Source organism: Tiliqua scincoides, chromosome 15, assembly GCF_035046505.1.
Source record: "Tiliqua scincoides isolate rTilSci1 chromosome 15, rTilSci1.hap2, whole genome shotgun sequence".
In the NCBI taxonomy this organism is placed as follows: domain Eukaryota; kingdom Metazoa; phylum Chordata; class Lepidosauria; order Squamata; family Scincidae; genus Tiliqua; species Tiliqua scincoides.
The window spans coordinates 2,942,094-2,966,170 of record NC_089835.1 but is presented as its reverse complement, the minus strand read 5'-3'; the positions used below and the strand labels follow the sequence as shown (position 1 = coordinate 2,966,170).

Here is a 24,077-nt window from a genome sequence, read left to right as displayed (position 1 = left end):
TACCCAGTGGTGTGCTGGCATTCCCCATGCCATGTCCTGCTCCCTGCCTTCAAAAAAGAAAATGGGAATGGAGGAATGGAGGAGGAAAGGAAGTGTGGAGAAGATGCTCTAGTCTGGCCCACCCACTCCTCTCCTCTCCACTTCGTCCAGCGTTCCTCTCTGTTTAGTTATTTGATTTTCTCTGTAAACTGCTGTGTGAACCTTTTTTTGTTGAAAAGAGGTACATAAGTATTATTACTATTATTATTATTATTATTATTATTATTATTATTATTATTATTATTATTAACAACAACAACAACAACAACAACAACAGTATTTATATACCGCTTTTGAACAAAAGTTCACAAAGCGGTTTACAGAGAAAATCAGATATCTAATGGCTCCCTGTCCCAAAAGGGCTCACAATCTAAAAAGATGCAACACCAGCAGACAGCCACTCGAAAAGACACTGCTGGGGTGAGGTGGGCCAGTTACTCTCCCCCTGCTAAATAAAAGGGGAGCACCCACTTGAAAAAGCGCCTCTTAACTAGTTGTTGTTGTTGTTGTTGTTATTATTACATTGTTATTATTAGTAGTATTGTAGTATTATTGTAGTATGTAGTATTGTAGTATATAGTATTATTACATTGTTGTTGTTGTTGTTGTTGTTGTTGTTATTATTATTATTATTATTATTATTATTATTATTATTATTATTATTATTATTATTATATAATACCTGGGGTCTATATATATATATGTATATTATTTATATATATAATATATTATTATTATTATTATTATTATTATTATTATTATATAATACCTGGGGTCTATATATATATATATATATATATATATATATATATATATATATAATTATAATAATTATATATTATATTATATAATAATAATAATATCTGGTGACAGTAGAGTAGAAAATAAAGAACTGGAGAAAATCACCAAGTATAAAGACCTACAAACAGAAACTGAGAGACTGTGGCACAAGAAAGGAAGAGTAATCCCAATGGTCATCGGGGCCTTGGGTGCTATCCTGAAACACCTGGAAAAGCACTTGGACACCATTGGGATGAACACAAGCACCATCAGCCAATTACAAAAGGCCGCCTTACTAGGAACTAGGATATAGGCTGATGGGTTCTGAGCTGTCTGTGACAGATCAGGAGAGAGATCTTGGGGTGGTGGTGGACAGGTCGATGAAAGTGTCGACCCAATGTGCGGCGGCAGTGAAGAAGGCCAATTCTATGCTTGGGATCATTAGGAAGGGTATTGAGAACAAAACGGCTAATATTATAATGCCGTTGTACAAATCGATGGTAAGGCCACACCTGGAGTATTGTGTCCAGTTCTGGTCGCCGCATCTCAAAAAAGACATAGTGGAAATGGAAAAGGTGCAAAAGAGAGCGACTAAGCTGATTACGGGGCTGGGGCACCTTCCTTATGAGGAAAGGCTACGGCGTTTGGGCCTCTTCAGCCTAGAAAAGAGACGCTTGAGGGGGGACATGATTGAGACATACAAAATTATGCAGGGGATGGACAGAGTGGATAGGGAGATGCTCTTTACACTCTCACATAATACCAGAACCAGGGGACATCCACTAAAATTGAGTGTTGGGAGGGTTAGGACAGACAAAAGAAAATATTTCTTTACTCAGCGCGTGGTCAGTCTGTGGAACTCCTTGCCACAGGATGTGGTGCTGGCGTCTAGCCTAGACGCCTTTAAAAGGGGATTGGATGAGTTTCTGGAGGAAAAATCCATTATGGGGTACAAGCCATGATGTGTATGCGCAACCTCCTGATTTTAGGAATGGGTTAAGTCAGAATGCCAGATGTAGGGGAGAGCACCAGGACGAGGTCTCTTGTTATCTGGTGTGCTCCCTGGGGCATTTGGTGGGCCGCTGTGAGATACAGGAAGCTGGACTAGATGGGCCTATGGCCTGATCCAGTGGGGCTGTTCTTATGTTCTTATGTTCTTATGAACAGTGCATATACTATGGCGATATTTGCAACGCAACATCATGAAGACAAAACATAGCTACCTATCCTAGGTCCTTGGGAAGGACTCAGTAGGTGGATACAAACAAAATCGAGTCACAAAGAGCATGACTGTGTGGAAATATAATAATAATAATAATAAGAAGAAGAAGAAGAAGAAGAAGAAGAAGAAGAAAGAAAGAAAGAAAGAAAGAAAGAAAGAAAGAAAGAAAGAAAGAAAGAAAGAAAGAAAGAAAGAAAGTGACTGTAATCGATATAGCAATATCTGGTGATAGTAAAATTGTCAAAAAAGAAAATGGAAAAAATTAGTAAATATCAGGATTTAAAAATTGAAATCCAAAGATCATGGCGCAAACCAGCAGTGGTCACCCCAGTGGTTACTGGCACACTGGTGCAGTCCCAGAAACACTTGAATCATATTTAAAGCATCTGAGCACTGGCAAAATTACTATCAATCAAATTCAAAAAGCCACCTGCTTGGTGCAGCGCACATCATTCGCAAATGCATTACGACGTCCAAGGCCCCTGCCCCCCCTCCCCCGGCAAGTAATTAGCACCGTCCAGCTAAAGAACCAGCAGCTGTGGGCCCAATCCTATACAACTTTCCAGCGCTGGTGTAGCCGCAGTGCAGACCCCAGGTAAGGGAACAAATGTTCCCATACCTTGAGGAGGCCTCTGTGACTGCCTCCTCACCACAGAATGCAGTGCATGCCCCACTGACACTGCTGAATCGGCACTGGAAAATTGGATAGGATTGGGCCCTTTGTCATCAGAACTAATAACAATAACAATAACAATAATAATAATTTTGTTGTTGTTGTGACTTCATTTTTTGTGGGTCTCCAGAAAACTCCAAACCAAGTCCAAGTGCAACATTCCTGGTGCCACCCATTTGCAAACCCCATTGGGGCAAAAAATAACCAGGGAAAGCCAGGGAGACCTGGTGACAAGCCCCTCTTTTGTGTGTGTGTGTGTGTGTTTCCACCTCTTCTCAAGCCAGCCACTTGAGATCCAGGATAGACTGCTCCTGGACAGGGAGGCTCTGCGGAGCCCTGATCTGAACCATGTCCAAGTGCAGGTGTGTGTGTGTGTGTATGTATGTCTTCCCCAGTCACTTAGGATTCAAGATAGACTGCTCCTGGACAGGGAGGCTCTTCGGAGCCCTGCTCAGAACTATGTCCAAGTGCAGGGGTGTGTGTGTGTGTATGTGTGTGTGTGTGTGTGTATGTGTGTGTGTGTCTTCCCCAGTCACTTAGGATTCAAGATAGACTGCTCCTGGACAGGGAGGCTCTGCGGAGCCCTGATCAGAACCATGTCCAAGTGCAGGTGTGTGTATGTGTATGTCTTCCCCAGCCACTTAGGATTCAAGATAGACTGCTCCTGGACAGGGAGGCTCTGCGGAGCCCTAATCAGAACCATGTCCAAGTGCAGAGGTGTGTGTGTGTGTGTGTGTGTGTGTGTCTTCCCCAGCCACTTAGGATTCAAGATAGACTGCTCCTGGACAGGGAGGCTCCTGATCAGAAACATGTCCAAGTGCAGGTGTGTGTGTGTGTCTTCCCCAGCCACTTAGGATCCCGGATAGACTACTCCTGCACGGGGAGGCTCTGCGGAGCCCTGTTCAGGCTGCCCAGGCTCCTTCTCCTGGGTGACCTTGAGCGGGGAGGGCGCAGCCTGAAAGGCTTCCTCCCCTCCCCTGCCCCCACTGGGCTCCCAGGGGGCTGGAGGGGTGCAGCGGTGCACCCGGGGGGGCCAGCCTTGCGAGCGCGCCCGGCGCTGCCGCCGCCGCCGCCTGCAGCGCGCGCCCCGGTCCGGGCAGGGGCGAGCCCCGCCCCCTGCTTTGCATACTGCGCGCAGGCCCCGCCCCCGCCAGCTGGAGGAAGCCGACTAGGAAGTGGGCTGCGATGTCCTTTTGTGTCCTACAGCCGGAGCCTGGAGCCAGCGCGCGGCGCCCGCCTATGGCCCGGCCGGTCCCCGGCGCGCGGGGCCACTGAGCCGCCCCCGGCAGCGGCAGCAGCGGCGGCAGCAGCAGTGCCCTTGTCTGCAGCCAAGGTCAGTGCCTGGGGGGCGCTGGGGAGCCCCCACCCCCAAATCAGCCCCATGTGGCTGGATCAGGGAGGGTGGGTGGTGCAGGGGGGCACGGGCTGCAGGCGCCCAGGCAGGGGGCCCGGGGGGGCTGGGGTGCCCCCACCCAGGAGCAGCCACGGGGGGGAGGGAGGGGGGCTCAGGCAGGAACACATCAAGTGCGCCAGGACTCCCACACAGTGTGGCTCGGTGTGTCGGCACGTCTACAAATCATGCGCGTGGCTGTGGGGGAGCGCTCCGGCCTCACCGTGAAGTGACACGAGGGCTCTAGTGCGGGCACTGTCGTGCCAAGGCTGCAGGGCAGGTTTGCACAAGTGGATCGCGTGCCGGCACGCGTGGTTTGCGTGCCGGCGCAACCGGTGGACGGTGGCGCACAACCTATGCGCACCAGGAAGGTGGTGCGTGGCACAACCTGGGCAGGCCGTGGTGTTTGCATGGCACAGGCGCCCAGGCCTGCTTGGGTAAGGTGCAAGAGAGACAGAGAGCCTGCTTGCATAGCCGCAAAGTGAGAGGCCAAGCGCACGAGGAGCACACCCATGTTTTCACCATCGTGGGCGGACAGGCCGTGTTGGGAGAAGCAGATGATGGTGATGGGCACGAGGCTGTCCCTTCTGCTGTGGGGCAAGCAAATGTCTTCACAGATGGTAAACAAGGACTTGTGCGCCCGTAGCAAACTCCTGTGCACGAGGGTGCGTGTGACAGACAGGCTTGGGTAGTCTCTCCCCCTCCCACGGTGCTGCTGCGAGGCCGCAAGGGGGCACTGTGGGACGCAGGGAAGGGGAGTCATCTAGAGCAGTGGCAGAAGCAGGCGGGTCAAAGGTCACGGTCACAGTTTTGCACAAGAAAGTGCCTCTGGTGGGGTCTGATGGAAACATGGCTGTTGGTGGGGCAGGGAGTGGGGTGTGAGCTTGTGGGTGTGGGGGCAGGCAGTGGCTAGGCAGGGCAGCTCCTGATTTCACTTTCCATACTCTGGCGCAAGTGCTTTTCACGCCCCGTCCTCTATTTTTGCACCTCGACCTGGGAGCGCAAGAAAGTTTGGCTCAAAACCTGCATGCTTTTTGGCGGATGGCCCTGGGCTAAACAGGGGTGTGTGGCGGGGTGGGAGAAAGTTGGGCAAAGGAGCCCTTCCTCTTGTGTGCAGGCACCCCCCCCCCTTTCATCAAACGTCACTCCCGGCCCCGATTGGGTAAGGGGTGAGAGACCAGTGCAAATGGGACAAAGGTCTTGTGACTAGCCTGGCAAAGTGGGGAAGGGAGTCTGGTGGCTAGAGACACTGGGGAGGGGGAGCAGGGTGATGTGCAGGGGGAGTGGGTGATAGAACAGCCTGGCGTGCGGGAGCCTGCCCAGTCGAGCACGTTGCCCTCGGATGTTATGCTGGTGCCAGGCAGTTTGGTGTGGTTTGAGACATGGGACAAAACTCAGCTCAGCCACAAACTGTCCACTTTTTTTTAAAACATTAGTTCATATTGCAGTTGTTGTCCCGTCCTCAGCCCCCCCCTTGCAGAGCTATTGGCTCTAAGGGGGGGGGGCTTTCATCTGGGCTCTGGAGAGGGGTGCCACTTTTTTCCAAAATCTTAAGGGGTTTGTCTTTCTCATTTGTAGCAGAAAAAACCTTCAGTTTAGTATGGGGGGGAATGCCAAAACATGTGCATGTGTGTAGGAGTGGTGGTGGTGGTGGTGGGGGCTTAGATTTGCTGGTAAGGACCTCTGAGATTGTGGGGTGCTGCTGCCCTCCGAATGGATGCAGTGCCCGACGGGCACCAGGAGGTCAAGCTGAGCAGTCGGCCTATTCCAAATAATCCTTCCGTGACCCTTATCTTCTTCCTGTGGTGTTAATTGTTTGGGAGGGGGGCAATTCAGGGTGGTGTGTGAGTGTGTGTGGAGGGGGGGTTAATCCTTGTTGCATTGAAAGGTGGGGGGGGGAAGATTTCAGATTGCTGAGCCAAGAGGCTATTCCTGTCCAGGGAGTGTTTATCGTTAACTCCTAGACTCCCGGAATGTTGCTACCTCCAAAGAAGTGCACAGTGGGGGGTGGGTGGGGTTTGTGCCACCTCGAGCCTTTGCCAGGGTGCCCGACTGGATCTCCCTGGAGTGACCTTGAGGCCGCTCTGCTTTTGTGGCCACGTGCCAGGAACTGGTGACGGTGGCAGTAAGTGGGGATTGGATGGGGCTTGTAGGCCTGCACGGCAGAACCAGTCCCAGGAGGGATGCTGCCCCCCTGCAGACGTGCAGGAAGACGGCAGAAAGATGGAGATTTTAGGGCAAGTTCTGGAGTCAGTGTGTGGTTTAGCCTGGATGAATCAGGCCTAGAGATCCTAATTGGCTATTTAGGGACCGTGCCGTGGGGCTGTGTGAGTTTGGGCAAGGAGCCCTGATTGGCTTGCCCTCTGTGAATCAGGGTTGGGGTCCTGATTGGCTACCCAAGGAGTGTGGTTTGCCCCTCTGTGAATCAGGGTTGGGGTCCTGATTGGCTACCCAAGGATGGTGGCTTACCCTGTGTGAATTATGGCAGGGGTCCCGATTAGCTACCCAAGGATGGTGGCTTGCACTGTGTGAATTAGGGCAGGGGTCCCGATTAGCTACCCAAGGATGGTGGCTTACCCTGTGTGAATTATGGCAGGGGTCCCGATTGGCTACCCAAGGATGGTGGCTTACCCTGTGTGAATTACGGCAGGGGTCCCGATTAGCTACCCAAGGATGGTGGCTTGCCCTGTGTGAATTAGGGCAGGGGTCCTGATTGGCTACCCAAGGACAGTGGCTTGCGCTGTGTGAATTAGAGCAGGGGTCCTGACTGGTGACCCAAGACTTTGTCCTGGTGTGTTTGAACGAGGGCAAACAGCCCTGATTGGCTACCCCAGAGCGACACCTTGTATTGGCCTACTTAACAGAGTGAATAGCAACATAGTGGGTGCCGCCTCCCATTATGGCGATTGGATTGGGGTGGGGGGCAGCTCCCCAAATTGATCACTGGCCTTGAGACTAGACCTGCAGTTCTGTGGCTTGTCATTGACATGGTCCCCAAATTGGGCTGGCAGGGTTAAGAGGCAACTTCCTGCCCCCCCAACTCAGGTTGACAAATGAACTTGTGCTGCCCTCCTCCCTGCAACCTGCCCCAGTTCTGCAGGCCGACGAGCACTCTCTCCCCGACTGGCGAATGTTCCCGGTCCCGAGGCTTCCATGCTGGTCTCCAATCCGTGAGTGACTGGCTGACCCGTGAAAAACACACCCACGCCCTCGATTGGCTGGGCAGGCTCTGGGGTGGCATGACAGAGCTTATTTATAATTTTCCAAATCCTCCTCGTGATCACGGACCCCATCCTGGAGCCGTCTGGATCAGAAACGACCCTTGTTTTTAATTGGTTTGATGAATTATCTATTCTTTTGGAGATGTGTCTTGGTGAGCTGCCGTTTAATTTCATAAGGAACGAGCTGAAGGTGTTAAACATGTTTTTAATAATACACGTATATATGGAGCTGTTCACACGTTGAATTGTACAGTTGTTCACACGTTCTGTTCAGCCCAGGTACAGTCGGGGTACAAGTGTCTACAGGTGGTCAGTCTGTAGAAATGAACCTGGGTACAGTTCTTCACTCAAAAACATGTACTTGGGGACAGCACCTGTAAACGTGCCCCAGGTACACACGTGCATCCAGGGGTAGTTGAACATGTGAACAGTATACCCAAAGGGAGAAAATATCTTCTGCCATTCGAGACGGACCGGTGCCTTACTGGCTGAAGTCACGGGTTCCTCCATCCATTCCGTTCTTGCTCTCAGTGCAGTCTCCGGTACTAGGGATGTGTAGCCCAGGAGGTTGCAAAATTCACTTTGGTTTTATTCACCCACCGAGACCCACTGACTAGAGCCAGGAAAAAATAGAGCCTGAAGGCAGTCACGGGTTTGTAGCCGTGTTACTAAGTTTACAGTTCTTTTGCACAAAACCCAATCCTCATGTCCTCTCCAAGCTTTCTTATATTGTATCAGAGGTGCGTGCCACTTAACGACGGGGATACGTTCTCCTATCCCCGTTGTAATGCAATTAAGTCATTAAGTGAATGTTCAGTCCAGTCTATTGCCTTTGTTGTGTCAACAGACACGCCCTGCCAGACACTAGCTGGCTGCACAGGCTAGTGGAGATAGACTTCTTCTCATGTGTGTAAACAGTGTGTGTGTGTGTGTGTGTGTGTGTGTGTGTGTGTGTAAACAGACACTCTGTTTCAGGCTATGGAGATGCGATTGCCTTATTAAGAGCATCTTTATTGTGCTTTGACCATTGTCATATATTCGGTCTGTTGTTAAGCGAACAGTTGTTAAGTGGCACATGCCTGTGTATTGTATTATATTATATTTTTATATCACCCTTCCAACAAGGAGCTCAGGGTGGTTTACATAGTCCCTCCCTTCCTTTTGTCCTCACAACAGCCTTATAAGGTACGTGAGGCTGAGAGAGAGAGAGTGACTGGCTCAAGGTCACCCAGGAAGTTTCATGGCTGAGCGGGGATTTGAACCTGGATCTTCCAGGTCTATGTCCAATTCCCGAACCACTACACCAGGGGTATCAAATGTGTTTCTTATGGGGGGGGGAGCAAATAACATTCATGATGCCTGCTGAGGGTCGGAAGTGATGTCATTAAGCAGGAAGTGACATCATTAAGCAGGCGATGACCAGAGATAAGCACTTTTTTTTAGCACTTAGGAGCTCTTTAGCTGCAAATGGCAGAAGAGAAAATAAGCAAATCTCGATCCTATGTTCAAGATATGGGAGAGCCCAATTGTCATGTGGGTAGCGATTTCAGCAGTGACACCTCAGAACAGCTCAGCAGCTGAGAGCAGCTGATGGTGGTGCTGGGAGAGCCCAATAAAGAACTTCTGGGGGCCAGATCCAGCCCGTGGACCTTATATTTGACACCCTTGCTCTACACTGTCCTGGCCTGTTTGGGGGGGACGGACCATCCTTTTTGTTGTGGTTTTTCATCCCTACAAAATGGGAGTCAAGAAACTGTGCCCACCTGCTGTCCGGTGGGGTCTGTCTATTATCCTCCTAGAATCCGCAATGTGCTTTCTCCCACCCCACAGCCCCCCCCAGCCATGTCGTCCCGGGACCGCCGAGCTGAATTCTTCATCAAGACAGAACCTGCCTCCCCAGACAGCCTTGCCCAGCACAGCCCCAGCGGGTCATCCGACACCAGTGCCAGCGGGCCCCCGCAAGAGCTTGAGACCGCAGGGACGCTGCCCGCTGGGACGGGAGCACCCCGCCGCCGCCATGACGATGACGCAGACGAGCCCCCGGGGCGGGGCAAGTACATGTTGAGTTCCATGCCCAAGAGGCTGTGCTTGGTGTGCGGGGACGTGGCCTCTGGGTACCACTACGGCGTGGCGTCCTGCGAGGCCTGCAAAGCTTTCTTCAAGCGAACCATCCAAGGTAAGAATCACCGCTGTGGGCCTTCTGGTTTTAGTTCCCTGGATCCCCCTTTAGAATGGCAGGGAAAGGGGTCAAAGTGGTCTACTAGGGGAGGGGATTTGAAAGATCTTGGAGCCAAGCGCCAAGCTCTTTGACATTGGGCTAGCTGAACCTCTGACCCGATCCAGCGAAGGATCATCGCCTCATTTTGTAGCAGGGGAAGTTCCAAAACTCGAATCATGTGTTGGGTGAGGATGTACTTCCTTAAACGCTGTCCGTTGCGGACCTTTCGTTGATCTGCTTCCCCCGTCTGGATCAGGGCTGATGTGATCAGAACCTTTGGTGACAGATGGTGGGAACCCTGAAGCTGGGGCCTGCTCCTCAACTTTCCCCGGATCTGTCCCGATCCCAGGGCCAAAGCAATGAAGAACCCCCCCCCCCCGCGATCATGAGGGCAAAGGCTGGCAAAGAAAAAGTCACCATGTTCCCCCCTCCCCAACCGCACAGAAAATTTCCCCTGAATTCTGGCAGCGTGTAACCAAGAACACCGGTGCAAATCTCTGGCTGAATTCCTCCACGCAGCCAGCAGGAGGAGGATTCAGACATGTGAAAAAGGAGTTTATTAAAATGGGAGGGAGGCTTGCGAACAGAGGAACGAAACCGGGAGGCTCTGGAAAAGGCTTGGACCTTGAAATACCTGGGTGCAGATCGGAGGAAAAATGCATAGAATGCCCTCAGACGGGGATCTCAGCAGTCCAGACCTGGGCTCCCACAGAGTTGTCACCTTCCAGATGTCATTAGGCTTCTCTGATCGCCAGGGAAGCGGGTGCGAATTTGACCACGCCCAGAAGCATTCTTGGTTAGGAGCCATCGGGCATAGGGTCGTGCTGTAAAAGTCTGTGCACCCTCTTTTATGGTCAGTCTGCGTCTCGTTCTTCACACAGGCCATTCAGTGTAAAGGTGTGCTGAATCTGGCTTCTAAAGAAGCCCAATGATTCACACCGAAAGAGGTGGGATTCAGGCAATCTGCACCTGGGGACAAGCGTAATATGTGAACACGCTGATCCTTTTAATTGCTACATTGTACTGGCTTGATCCAGGCCCTGAGCTATCTCCAGAGTGCTCCACAGGGCCAGCTGAGATTTCTTACCCCTGCTCTTTCTCCAGCCCCTTTGCGGTGGTGTCACATAGAACCACCCAGTGGGAGAGGACCATTGAGGGCATCTAGTCCAACCCCCTGCCAGTGCAGGTGACTACAGCATCCCTGGCAGGTGCCCATCCAACCTCTGCTTGCAAACCTCCAGTGAGGGAGGGCTCACTGGAGGTTCCAGTGCTGGACAGCTCTTCCCTTTCGGGTAGCAGTTCTTAAACGGTGGGTTGCGACCCACCGGTGGGCCATGACCGGATTTCTGGAGGGGCGTGAAACCGACAAGGAAAATGTATTGCTGAAGCCCAGTGGGAAGTGAAACTGAGCTGCACGTCCATGTTTACTCGTGAGTAGGCAAATGTGCCTTGGCTCCCATTGAAGGCCAGGCAACAGGGAATGCAAGACCACCAGAAGGGTCTTAATCCGATGAATGTGGAGCTCAACGAACACTCCAGAAGGTGGGCTGCCGTAGTTGAAAGGATACAAACAGAGGCTTGAGTGACTGATAAAGCTTTAAAAAAAAGTTTCATAAAGCTAAGTGGGTCTTGATAGCGTATCATTTTAGAAAGTGGGTCCTGTTGCCAATAAGTTTGGGAACAGCTGCATTAGGGAATTCTTCCTCGTGCCTTTCCAAAACTGCTCACTTCTGCTTCCCTCCACCAGGCAGCATTGAGTATAGCTGTCCGGCCACGAACGAGTGCGAGATCACGAAGCGGCGTCGGAAGGCCTGCCAGGCGTGTCGATTCACCAAGTGCCTGCGTGTGGGCATGCTCAAGGAAGGTACGGGCTCGGGGGCAAAACCTCCAGTGGGGCAACCAGGATGAAGGTCAGGGGATGCACACAGAAAATGGGAGTGATTCTCGGAGAATGGGAGCAGAGAATGAAGACGGGTTTGGAGGGTGAGGCAGAGGTGGGGAGAGGCCTGGCCCAATGGTTGGCAACCTTCAGTCTCGAAGGACTACGGTATAAGCCTACAGCACCCGGTATTCCCAGGCGGTCTCCCATCCAAGTACTGACCAGGCCTGACCCTGCTTAGCTTCCGAGATCAGATGAGATCGGGCATGTGCAGGGTAACAGTTGCATGATGCCCCCGCGTCACTCCCACCTACCTTTCCCAGTCAGCTTCATCAGAGGACCCCTGCCTGAGAGGGAGGGGACTGTCAGAGAGGGAGAAAAATGCCCTCTACACCATGCATTATTTTAGAAATGTCAGGAACAATTTCCCCTGAAACATTGACTGTATTCTAGGAGCTGGAAGTGGGTGGGGCAGCACCTAGACAGGGTAAGGCATGCGGCGTCTCATCAAAATCATCTGGGGTTGTGTTAGAAGAAAAACCCACAATCCGAAGAGGGGTAAATGCTTTGAGGGGGTCCAGACTGAAAATCACAAGGGCTTAAGCTGCAGGCTTTAAGAACATAAGAACAGCCCCACTGGGTCAGGCCATAGGCCCACCTAGTCCAGCTTCCTGTATCTCACAGCGGCCCACCAAATGCCCCAAGGAGCGCACCAGATAACAGGAGACCTGCAAGGCCTCCTGGGAATTGTAGTTTAAGAACATAAGAACAGCCCCACTGGATCAGGCCATAGGCCCATCTGGTCCAGCTTCCTGTATCTCACAGCGACCCACCAAATGCCCCAGGGAGTACACCAGACAACAAGAAGACCTGCAAGGCTTCCTGGGAATTGTAGTTAAGAACATAAGAACAGCCCTGCTGGATCAGGCCATAGGCCCATCTAGTCCAGCTTCCTGTATCTCACAGCGGCCCACCAGATGCCCCAGGGAGCACACCAGATAACAAGAGACCTGCAAGGCCTCCTGGGAATTGTAGTTTAAGAACATAAGAACAGCCCCACTGGATCAGGCCACAGGCCCATCTAGTCCAGCTTCCTGTATCTCACAGCGGCCCACCAAATGCCCCAGGGAGCACACCAGATAACAAGAGACCTGCAAGGCTTCCTGGGAATTGTAGTTAAGAACATAAGAACAGCCCCACTGGAGCAGGCCATAGGCCCATCTAGTCCAGCTTCCTGTATCTCACAGCAGCCCACCAAATGCCCCAGGGAGCACACCAGATAACAAGAGACCTGCAAGGCTTCCTGGGAATTGTAGTTAAGAACATAAGAACAGCCCCACTGGAGCAGGCCATAGGCCCATCTAGTCCAGCTTCCTGTATCTCACAGCAGCCCACCAAATGCCCCAGGCTTTGGAGTCCTACCAAATTCTTCATCAGCCTAGATGGCAAGCAAAGGAAGGGCAAGGGGGGTGTAGGTAGCACTTGGGTGGGATCAAAGCCCACCACCTGCCTTTTGAGGTTCAACACAGGAGAAAACTGCAGTGCTTAAGATGCTCGTGTCTTCTCTCAATTGTCTCCTCTCCCCCATCCCCTGATCAATGCTTCAGGGGTACGCCTGGACCGGGTGCGAGGAGGGCGCCAGAAGTACAAGCGCCGGCCCGACGTGGAAGGGGCCACCTACCCCAGCACCTTTGTCACCCCGCAGATTGCCACAGCGACTGCCAAGAAACCAGGTGAGGCGGAAATATGTTCCCGGCAGCGTTTAAGGAAGGAGGAGGAACTGGGGTGCGCGGCCCCCTCTGACACCTGCCTCACTCCATTTTCTGTCTGTCCCCCAGCTCCGATGAACACCATGGTGTCACATTTGCTCGTGGCCGAACCCGAAAAGCTGTACGCCATGCCTGATCCCTCGCTTCCTGATGGGCCCGCCAAGGCAGCAAGCACCCTGTGTGATCTGGCCGACCGGGAGATCGTGGTCATCATAGGTTGGGCCAAAAACATCCCAGGTGAGTGAGTTGCCCAAGGCTGTGCCTGTGGATCTGTGGCAGAGACAGCTGTTAAACATGGGGTGGATTTAGCCGCTGACCCACACAGCCTTCTACGGCCACGTTGTGGCTCTTCCCCTTCCCATAATGCACTTGGCACAGTGCCAGCTTCCCTTCCGTAAGGCAGCGTTTGCCCATCTTTTGCGGCTTCTGTTCCCCTGAGCACAGGTTTTCCGGCCCTGTCCTTGGCGGACCAGATGTCTGTGCTGCAGAGTGTGTGGTTGGAGGTCTTGCTGCTGGGGGTCGCGTGGCGTTCCCTGCCCTGCGAGGACGAGATCGTCTTTGCGGAAGACTTTGCCCTGGACGAGGAGGCGGCCCGGGCGGCAGGGTTGCTGGAGCTGAGCGGGGTGGTTCTGCAGCTGGTGCGTAAATATCGTGCCCTGCGCCTGGAGCGCGAAGAGTACGTGCTACTGAAGGCCTTGGCCCTCGCCAACTCGGGTGAGTCAATATCACGCTAGGATCGGTGTCAATAACCTCACAACTAGAGCTATGCAGTTAGTGAAATATTTTGCCTGCCCAGCTCTGAAGGTTTCTTACTAGATCACACACAGCCCAATCCTCAGAAGTCCCATTAGAGTCAATGCGGCTTATTCCCAGGAAAGTGTGGATAGTATTGGGCTGTTACTGATTTCTAGTTCTGCTTTCTTAGTTATAGCCGATTGTCTAGACTAGTGGTTCTCAAACATTTCAACAGTGGGACCCACTTTTTAGAGTAACAGTCTGTCGGGGCCCACTAGAAGTGATGTCACTAACCTGGAAGTGATGTCATGACCGGAAGCGACATCATCAAGTAAGAGAATTTTTAACATCCCCCATGCATCAAAATCAAATCTTAAGTAATCGAGAGCCCAGTCTCGATTGTACCTGTCTACTCAGAAGTAAGTCCCATCATAGTCAATGGATCTTACTCTCAGGAAAGTGTGGATACGATTGCAACCTGAGGCTGCAATCCTATCCATGCTTATCTGGGAGTAAGCCCCACTGACTATAATGGGATGTAGCCATGACTAGTAGCCAGTGAGAGAGCTGTTCTCTATGATTTTTTGTCTAACTTCCTTTTCAAGCCACCTGTTTCCTTCCCCTGCATCATGTGGCAGGGAGTTCCACTGGTCAATGGTGCACTGTGCAAAGAAATACTATAACCCCTTGTCTCTAAATATCCTGCCACTCAGCTTCATTAGAGGACCACTGGCACTAGAGAGTAAAGTGCTCTCTCTATACCATACATAATCTTATAAGTCTCAATCACATCCCCTCTAAGCTTGGGAAAGAAAGCAATTAAGAGGCCACAAACATTGTCTCCTTTAAGGAAGTTTCTCCAACCCCTTAACCATTTTTACTATTCTCATTTGTCCTGATGGAGATGCAGTAGAGAGAGGGAGAGTCAGAAGGGGGGGGGAAACAGAGGAAAGAGCAGGAGGATGAGAAATAAATTATGGTGGAATTCTTTAGTAATGTTTTCAGTTGCAACACCCTCACATTTGTATAGTGTGCAAAAGCACATCAGGTGTATTATGTTGATGAGCTGTTAACGTGCACCAGACCCTTGGAGAGTTGTGGAGGTTCTTGCCCCAGGGCTGTGGGCTGTTTCTGTGTGGCGGAAGAACGAGGGCAGTGGTGTGGTTGGAAGGAGTAAGCTGTGACCGGGGGCTTCCCTGGTTCATTGCTCACCTGTGCCATTGACTTAAGCAAATGGTCTTGGGGCAAGCCACTGGCTCTCGGCCTTACTCTTCCCCATCTGCAGAATGGGGATAATAAGTACAGTATTTACCTTACCATACTGTTTAAGGATATGTGCCAAGCACCCAGAAAGCACTATATAAATACTATACCTCCTGCCATTGGTGGTGAAGTTCTCCTCTCCTCCCTCCCAATCACCCGTTCCCGTCTCCTCCAGACTCCGTGCACATAGAGGACATGGCTGCCGTGCAACGGCTCCGGGACATGCTGCACGAGGCATTGCTGGAATACGAAGCATCGCGGCGCCCGGAGGAGCCCCGCCGGGCCGGACGCCTCCTCCTCACCCTGCCGCTGCTGCGTCAGACGGCCACCCGCGTCCTCCACCATTTCTACAGCCTCAAGTTGGAGGGCAAAGTCCCCATGCATAAGCTTTTCCTGGAAATGCTGGAGGCCATGATGGACTGAGCGCGAGGCGGCGGGGAGGGGGGCAGGATTCAGGGAGGGGAGGGGGGGCAGTGCGGACCTGCAGAGAGTAGGGTTGGGGGAAGCAGAGCAAGGCCCAGACTGGGTTTCCCGTCCCTTCCGCTGCCCCTCTGCAGACGTTAACACATTTCAGCGAACGCAGACATAAAAAAAAACCACCCATTGCTTTGCACTGAGGCTTGGACAAAAACAGGAGACAAAACTTGGACCCAGTGGGGAGGCTTGGACAAAAGCTCCGGGTCTCAGAATCAAAGACCACTCAGCCCTTCGGCAGGGGCTGCTGCAGGGGGGTAAGGGAGGCAGAGGACGTTCTGACATTCACACTAGAAGCCATATCTTAATTTAATTTATTAACTGGTGGGTGGGTGGGCGGGTGGGGGGCCGGGTGGGTCATAGCTACTGTAGCCCTAGCTTGGAAGCCATATTTTCTTAGTGTGGCATGAAGGGGAGAGAGAGGGAGGAACTGGGGAAGGGGTGGGCAGGCAGGGAAAAAAGACTTGACATGTCCCCTGTGCGTGTGTTTGCGTGAATGGGAACTGAGTCGTTGCCCCCGGAATACAGGACAGGGGAGCAAGGAGCAGCGAGCCGTCTTAAATGGCGCTATGGACGGGTGTCTATCTGTTCCCCCTGCCCCAAACTCCACCTTCTGTTCACCCCTGGGCTGGGCCCAACCAAATGCACCTTAATGGGGTGGAGAAGGGGTGAAGAAGAAAAGCTTCACGGATCCCTGAATAAGAAAGGGAAGGGGGAAACATGACACGCTATGTATTTTTTTTTTCCAGTCGTTCATTAGGCACCTCTCACAAAATGGGGGGGGATGGGGCCCCCCTTTTCACTCTGTCCCCCTCCCCACAAAGAATGTCTCTCTCTCTCCCTCCTTCTGGGAATGTTACATTATCACTTTTAAGCAATAAATTATTTAATAAAGTGAGACCACTTGGGGAGGGGAAGGTCCCTCTGATGCAGGAGGAGGGGGGTGCCGTGTCTTACGTTATGCTTTGCATGGACCCTGCCTTGCAATTTGGGGAGGGGGTGGCTGCTGCTGCTGAGGAGGCAGAATCCCGTTCTGCCCCCTGTATCCCCAGTGAGGGCAAGGCAGGGCCTTGACTGTAGCACCCAGCAAAGGTCCTTCACTTTAAAAGTTCCTGAGTAGCAATAGTTTTTTAAAAAGGCAGTAATGCTTTTTTTTTTGTGTTTTCAGGTGTGATATCACTCCCCAACCTGCCATAACGGAGGCTGAGTTATGCTATGGCCAGTTATGCTAGCCCTCCCCCCCCCCCGCACCCCACCAGGGCCGGCCCATGCATGAGGCTGACTAAGGCACTCAGGTTGCAGCGTAGTGGGCACACCCACTTCTGCATCCTGGCCCATCTCCACTGCTCCCTAGCTTTGGAAAAGAGGGGAATGGAACAGAAGAGGAAGGTGGGCTAGAGTGTCTTTCTCAACTTCCGCCCTTCTGTTCCCTTCTCTCTTTCCTAAATGCAGGGAACAGGATGAGAAAGTGCCATGGAGGTTGAGTGCACCAACAGGTATTGGGGGGAAAGCATTTAATGCGCCCCCAGGATATTTTGGGCCAGCCCTGCACCCCGTTCCCTCAAAAACCAATCAAGCCATCTCCCTCTTCTACCCAAAGCAATAAAAACCCCTTCCTCCCCATACCTTCTGACCCAAGTAAACCAAGGAGGGCGGCTGCATGGCTGAAGCTAAGAGCCGTGTACATAGCAATATTTTACTGTATATTTGTTGCAGGACAAAAGAAAATCTACCCCGTTTCCAGCTCCCCTTCCCAGGGCGGGGCTGCAGCCTCCCTTGCCCAGGGTGCAGGTGGGGAAATGGGGAGCGTAAAGGAGGATTTTTTCTTTTTTTTGTATTAAATTATGTGTGTGTACATATTATAAATACTTCTGATCTGTGCATAGGCCGCTATACATAAACATACTTAGAGAGCTCTATTACCGAACAAATTAAATGAGGCCGCCACGGCCTCAACAAACCATCAGGGGCTGTCTGTCGTCTTTCTGTGGGGCTGCAGTGGGGCTGGGAGGACAAGGGTGGGTCGCTTCCCGGTTCCCAGTCTCCTTCTTTACAAATCCAACTCCACCACCCTATGTACATCACTGACAATAAAGGAGTAGCGGCCAGACCGGTGATTTTGAACCTTTTTCATCTTGTGGCACACAAGGTGGGGGGGCTCGCTTCCCAAATGGCTCTTGCCCAAACTCCCACGGCACACCTGCAGGCTATTCGTGGCACACCAATGTGCTATGGCACAGTGGTTGAAAATCACTGGGCCAGACTGAGAGGTTTCAGCTAAACCAAGAGAGGATGAATACGTGAGGAAAACAGAGTCAAATTGACATCTCTAGCTCCCAATTAATTAACAACAATAAGTATTTATTTACATGCAAACAAATCAACAGCAGCCAGTCTGCTTCCCCAACAAAAGAACAAGGGGTGTGCCCTGGGAAAGGAACAGTGTCCCACATCTTCCTCCTCACTCATGTCTCCTCCTCGCTCAGCAACATGTTGGGGATGCCTTTGGTGATGGGAAATTCACGCCCAGTGTCTGGGCACTTCAGGACACCCTCCATCACTTCCACCTGCAGGAGAAGAAGCAACAAACAAAACTGAGGGGCCCGGATGAGGCAACATTTGTGGCGTGGTGTTTTTAGACTCCAGACTGACGCTAACCACAAAAAGTGATTCATTGTCAAGTTCAAACGCTCCAAACCGATTTTTAAATGGTTCCGCTATACTGCGTGCAAGACAACAGTGAGTCGCAATGCCACTCTCTGAAATAAATATCAATGATAACTATCATTTAAAATGGTTTTATTTGGGGGGGGGGGGAGATTTTACAGAACAAGAGTTAATTTCAAAAACCCAGCAAATAAAACCTAAAGGTTCAGTTCCTATATTCCTGAACAGCTTCTTCTGAAACCAGTTCCCATTGTTGGTGTTATGGGATCTGGGATCTCTCTTCAATGGAGACAGTTGGTTTCAATTCCGGATCACTGAAAACTTGTCTGAACTAGTTCTGGGGTTTGGATTCTGTTAAGATACTGTACAGAGAGTTCCTATACTGCAAGGGTGCCCAAACCCTGGCCCTGGGGCCACTTGCGGCCCTCGAGGCCTCTCAATGCGGCCCTTAGGGAGCCCCCAGTCTCCAAAGAGCCTCCGGCCCTCCAGAGATTTATTGGAGACAACACTGGCCCGATGCAACTGCTCTCCGCATGAGGGAGACTGTTTGACCTCTCGCATGAGCTGTGGGATGAGGGCTCCCTCCACTGCTTGATGTTTCACGTCAGTGATGCAGTAGAAGCAGCAAAGGAAAGGCCAGCCTTGCTTTGTGCAAGGTCTTTTATAGGCCTTGAGCTATTGCAAGACCTTCATTCATTCATATAAGTTTATCTTTAATATATTCGTTTATGTAAAATTATGTAAATTTATACAAATTTGAAATGTAAATTAATTCTTTCCCCCCCCCCCCGACACAGTGTTAGAGAGATGATGTGGCCCTCCTGCCAAAAACTTTGGACACCCCTGCATTCCTACAACTGTATTACTACAACAGAGATAAGCGGGGAGGCGGGGGAGGCAATGGGGTGGACAGGACTATGCTAAAAGACCTTAGAATCATAGAGTTGCAAGGGCCTAATAGGTCATCTAGTCCAACTCCCTGCCTTAGGCAGGAAATCCTCTTAGAGCATCTCCAACAGGTGCTTGTTGAGCCTCTGCTTGAGTATCTCCAGTGAGGGAGAGTCCATCACCTCCCTCGGCAATCTGTTCCACTGCCGAACCCGCCCTGACAGTCAGGAATTTTTCCTGGTGTCCAGTCGGAATCTCCTCTCTTGCAGTTTGTATCCATCAGCTCTAGTTCTGCTTTCAGAGACAGCTGAGAATAAATTACTCCCCTCTTCCACATGACAGCCTGTCACCCGGGCACAGCTCAAGCACCATGGGCCTACACAGGAGGAAGGGTCTCCTTAAGACTAGGGGATCTGAATAAGGAAGGCCAGGATCCAGCCCCCATGCAAGGGGCCTACCTGGGAGTAGGGCCAAGGGTCACATGGCCAGAAGGGGTGGAGTGGAGGAGCCAGCTGCTGGGCTCATAAGGAGCTCAGCAGCTGTGGGAGCAGGAGGGCCAGGGGAAGCAAACCTGGTACTTACCCTAGACCTGTGCCTGGCCCCCAGCCGGGGCAATCCTTGGGGGAGAGCCAGCCCCAAGGAGGAAAAAAGACCCCAGATGTTGGGCTTGCAAAAGACGTTCTGGAGAGTCTCCCGCCTGGCTCCTGAGAACCTGAGGGAAACCTGGGGAACCCGAGGGAAACGGCAACCTGCATCTTGGGCCAGCGAGGTGGGCTAAAGACTAATACCCCAGCTCTTGTGAAGCAACAAGACCCTGATGAGTGTAAAATTGATAATGAGAATAAACCGTGTGTGTAGACCATCTTCACCGGCTCCTTACGCATCTCCTTACATAAGTCAGCCACCACCTGTGCTGATTTGGCAGAAGCTCCACCCCTTGGCCCCACCAGGGGATGGACGCGACACAGCCCTTTGGGTATTTGAAGAGAGCTCTCATCTCCAGGCTGAATATGCCCAGTTCACTCAACCTTTCCTCGTAGGGCAAAACCCCTGCTAATTGGGTAAGAGGCACTTTTTCAAGTGGGTGCTCCTTTTTTTAGCAGGGGGAGAGTAACTGGCCCACCTCACCCCAGCACTGTCTGTTCTAGTGGCTGTCTGCTGGTATTCTTTTGCATCTTTTTAGATTGTGAGCCCTTTTGGGACAGGGAGCCATTTAGTTATTTGATTTTTCTCTGTAAACCGCTTTGTGAACTTTTAGTTGAAAAGCGGTATATAATAATAATAATAGGGCTTGTCCTCCAGCCCCCTGATCATCCTCGTCGCTCTCCCACACCTTTACAGATGTTCGCTTTGAAGACAAGTTTCTGTGGCTCAACGAAGGGCAAAAAGGGGGTGTTTACCTCCATCAGCACATGGTGGAGTTTTCGAAGGAAATCTTCATTGCTCTCGTAGTCAGGGATGGGGGCAGCGGGCAAGTCAGACCGGTGCCCCAACTGCAAGGGAGAGCAAAATATAACAGTGTTGTTCTTGCAATTGGCACAACCCTCTGTAGTCAGGAGATAGAGGCTACAGCGTGCCAACCAAGTTCTCCCTTGGCTGCCTCTGCAGAAGAAAAATGCCAGCCTTGACACAAATCAACTCTCTCCGACAAAGGGAGATACCAGCAGGAAACTGGTGAATTTGAATGTATCAGGAAATTTGATTCCACCTGTTCAGGTCTAAATCAGAATGATGGCTTACTTTCATGTTGCAGGTGTGAATTAATATAGCAAGGCTATATATTATAAGCTATATGATGTTGTGTGGGCAACAGCGATTGGCCAGTTCTAACAAATGGTTTTTTTCCCCCTGCCAAAAAGTTGATGCTCTGATAAAATTATTTGTCTCCATAGAGTGCCACAGGGCTCTTTGTCGATTTAGGAGTCAGTGGGCACAATCCTAAGCAGGTCTACTCAGAAGTAAGTCCTATGTTCAATGGGACTTTTTCCCAGGAAAGTGCGGATAGGATTGCAGCCAGTGTTTCTCCAGCCATTAAAAGGTGGAAATCCTGCCCCAACGTGACACAGCCCTCCATCCCCTACAGCAGTGGTTCTCACACATTTAGCACTGGGATCCACCAGGACAGAATGAGAATCTCTTGTGACCCACATGGAAGTGATGTCATGACCGGAAGTTACATCATCAAGCAGGAAAATTTTTAACTATCCTAGGCTGCAATCCTACCCAGGAGTAAGTTTCCTTTACTGTTAAAAGAATATACAAAGTAGTTTGTTAAAAGTATAGGTCTATAATATTTCCCCAGATGCAGTCACATATCATGGTAGCATCAAGTCTAATATATTAGAAATAAAATATTGAAATGAATGGGGACCCACCTGAAATTGTCTCATGACCCACCTAGTGGGTCCCGACCCACAGTTTGAGAAACACTGCTCTACAGTATTGGCCTAATCCTGCATTGCCCAAGGAGCTTTCCTGGTTTTTTGACCCCCCATGGACAACCTTGATTGGCTGGAGGGTCCCATAATCTTCCTTCATCTCATCTTTTCCAGCCATCTGCTGCCAAGAGCTAGACTCACCCCTCCCTTCCTTGTGTTCCTTGCTTCTCAGACTTGGAAGCCCTCAGCTCTTCCAAGCATGTGGCCACCTCCCCCCCCCATAACATTTCAGCTGCAGGAAAGCAAACAAAACAAGGTTATTCATCATCCTCGCTTGTGCCATTACTCACACTCTCTGCTGCCTCCACCAAAGCCTGCCATTCCACTTTGGGTACCATTCGCGCAGTGAATTCTGGATTAAAATCAACAGTGTTCACCTTCACCTCTGTGGCCTGTTAAAGAAAATATAGATGTTAGAGTAGTTTGGTATGACAACTAAGACCAGATACCCCACAAGCTACCCCATAAGTGGGGCAGGGAAGGGCAAAAAGGGGGTCAAATCTGGAAGGCCAGGAGGACAGTCATTCAGGAATATGGAAGGATTTTCCTGTGTCAAGTGTGGAGAGAGGGAGGGAGGTAAAAAACGTGGAAGCTACTTTCATATGTTACTGTGCGGCTAAAACCATGAGCCACAAGGTCTTGAATTCAAATTCCACTTGGCACAAACAAGTTAAGTGGCTCCAGTGAAGCTGATATTTATTGCTGCCTCATTCTCTTCTTCCTCTTTCATGGATTTCAGTGTTTCCCAAAGTTAGATATGCAGAAAGCAGTGCTGTGTGTTTTCATTCAAAATTTACACTACAATTATAAATTATAATCACTTTAAAAGTATACTAGGTAACTGATAGTGTCAGCAGATGTAGCCACAGTTATTACTCATACACCCCCTCCAGAAATCTGCCCAAAGCCCCTTTTAAAAGACACCTAGGCCTTAAGCTGCCATCACAACATCCTGTGGAGGGAGTTCCACAGGCCCACAACATGCCCATACCACTAGGGCTTGTCAACTGTGATGACCTTTTCTTCCAGAAATCTGTCCAATCGCCTTTGAAAGGCATCTCAGCCAGGTGCCCTCCCCACATTCAGTGGCAGGGGGTTCCCACAGACCACACTAGATGCCACCCCCAACATCATGTGGCGGGGGGTTCCCACAGACCACACTAGACGCTATCCCCATGGCCCTTGGCAGGGTGTTCCACAGACTGCGCTAGACGGCATCCCCGCATCCCGTGGCAGGGAGTTCCACAGACCGCGCTAGACGCCATCCCCACCTCCCATGGCAGGGAGTTCCATCCCCGCATCCTGTGACATCCCCGCATCCTGTGACAGGGTCCCCGCAGGGTGACATCCCCACAGGGTGACATCCCCGCATCCTGTGGCAGGGAGTTCCACAGGTCAAGGGGGTGTGGCCAATAGGGGAGGGGCCTTCTCTTCCCCAGCCTGGGCTGCTGCCGACATGGACCGATACCAGGCCTCCTATACTGGGCAAAGGAGCCCCCCACCCACACTCCATGAGCCAGAGGAGTGGGCGTGGCCTGAGGGTGTCCCCTGGTTGCCATGGATACCCCACCCCCTCACCTGGATGCGAAGGGGGAACCCCCCACCAGGCTTCACTCCCCGCACGTGGGACGTCAGCATGTTGTGCGTCAAGAGCTTCATCTTTTCGGGGCAGTCTTGCCAGGGGGGGGAAGAAGCCAATGTGGAGGAACGGTACGACGCTGTACGTCGTCCGTGCAACTTCCGGTGTTTTGGCAACTTCCGGTACTCTACCCTACTTCTGGTGTAACGGTTTTTTCCGCATGTTGGGGGAACATGAGCCCCGACGCGAAGGTTCCGGGGAAGTTTGGTTCCGGAGGCCACGTGGGGCTCGCAGGGAGGGGCTGGTGCGAGTGGGAAGTTTCTGTAGGGCGGCAGCGTCCTCGGGGCGGAGCCTTTCCAGGGCTTGGAAGTGGTTTGAGGACAGGGCCAGGATCAAGGAGGGCTCAATGGGGCAGGCCCAAGAAGCGGTGCTGCTTTGGAACTCGTTCACACCTGATCTGGAGTCACACCTGATCTAACCACAAACCTGCAAAGGGGTTTACTCAGAAGTAAGCCCCATTCTGTTCAGTGGTGTTTACTCCTGGGAAAACCTACACTGTCAAGCATGAAGGGAACACACTTCCATGCACTCACCCTACACATACAATCTTGGTGTTTCTCAAACTGTGGGTCGTGAACCAATTCCAGGTGGGTCCCCATTCATTTCAATATTTATTTTTAATATATTAGACTTGATGCTCCCCTGTCTGTGGCTGCATTGGGGAAAGGTCTGTTCTTTTAACAGGCTACTCTCTGTATGCTTCTAGCAATGAGAGTCGATGGGGCTCACTCCTGGGTAAGTGTGGGGAGGAGTGCAGACTCGGATGGTTCAAACTCTTCCTG

At 51.4% G+C, this 24,077-nt stretch overlaps 2 protein-coding genes and 1 pseudogene across 2 annotated transcripts; 1 reads left to right on the top strand and 2 right to left on the bottom strand.

The window, feature by feature from the left end:
• The first annotated feature begins 3,892 nt into the window (after positions 1–3,892).
• ESRRA (estrogen related receptor alpha) lies at positions 3,893–15,646 on the top strand. The gene is made up of 7 exons (XM_066610257.1): positions 3,893–4,047; positions 9,156–9,501; positions 11,291–11,407; positions 13,030–13,155; positions 13,261–13,428; positions 13,636–13,905; positions 15,365–15,646. The coding sequence occupies exons 2-7, from the start codon at positions 9,168–9,170 to the stop codon at positions 15,610–15,612; spliced, it is 1,263 nt and encodes a 420-aa protein (XP_066466354.1). The 5' UTR covers positions 3,893–4,047; positions 9,156–9,167; the 3' UTR covers positions 15,613–15,646.
• LOC136635315 (5S ribosomal RNA) lies at positions 11,596–11,712 on the bottom strand (annotated as a pseudogene).
• A 2,357-nt stretch (positions 15,647–18,003) lies between the features above and the next one.
• TRMT112 (tRNA methyltransferase activator subunit 11-2) lies at positions 18,004–23,389 on the bottom strand. The gene is made up of 4 exons (XM_066610229.1): positions 23,235–23,389; positions 21,947–22,048; positions 20,619–20,711; positions 18,004–18,230 (listed from the first exon to the last, which is right to left on the bottom strand). Exons 1-4 carry the CDS (start codon positions 23,313–23,315, stop codon positions 18,129–18,131), a joined length of 378 nt encoding a protein of 125 aa, XP_066466326.1. The 5' UTR covers positions 23,316–23,389; the 3' UTR covers positions 18,004–18,128.
• Between the last annotated feature and the right edge of the window lie 688 nt (positions 23,390–24,077).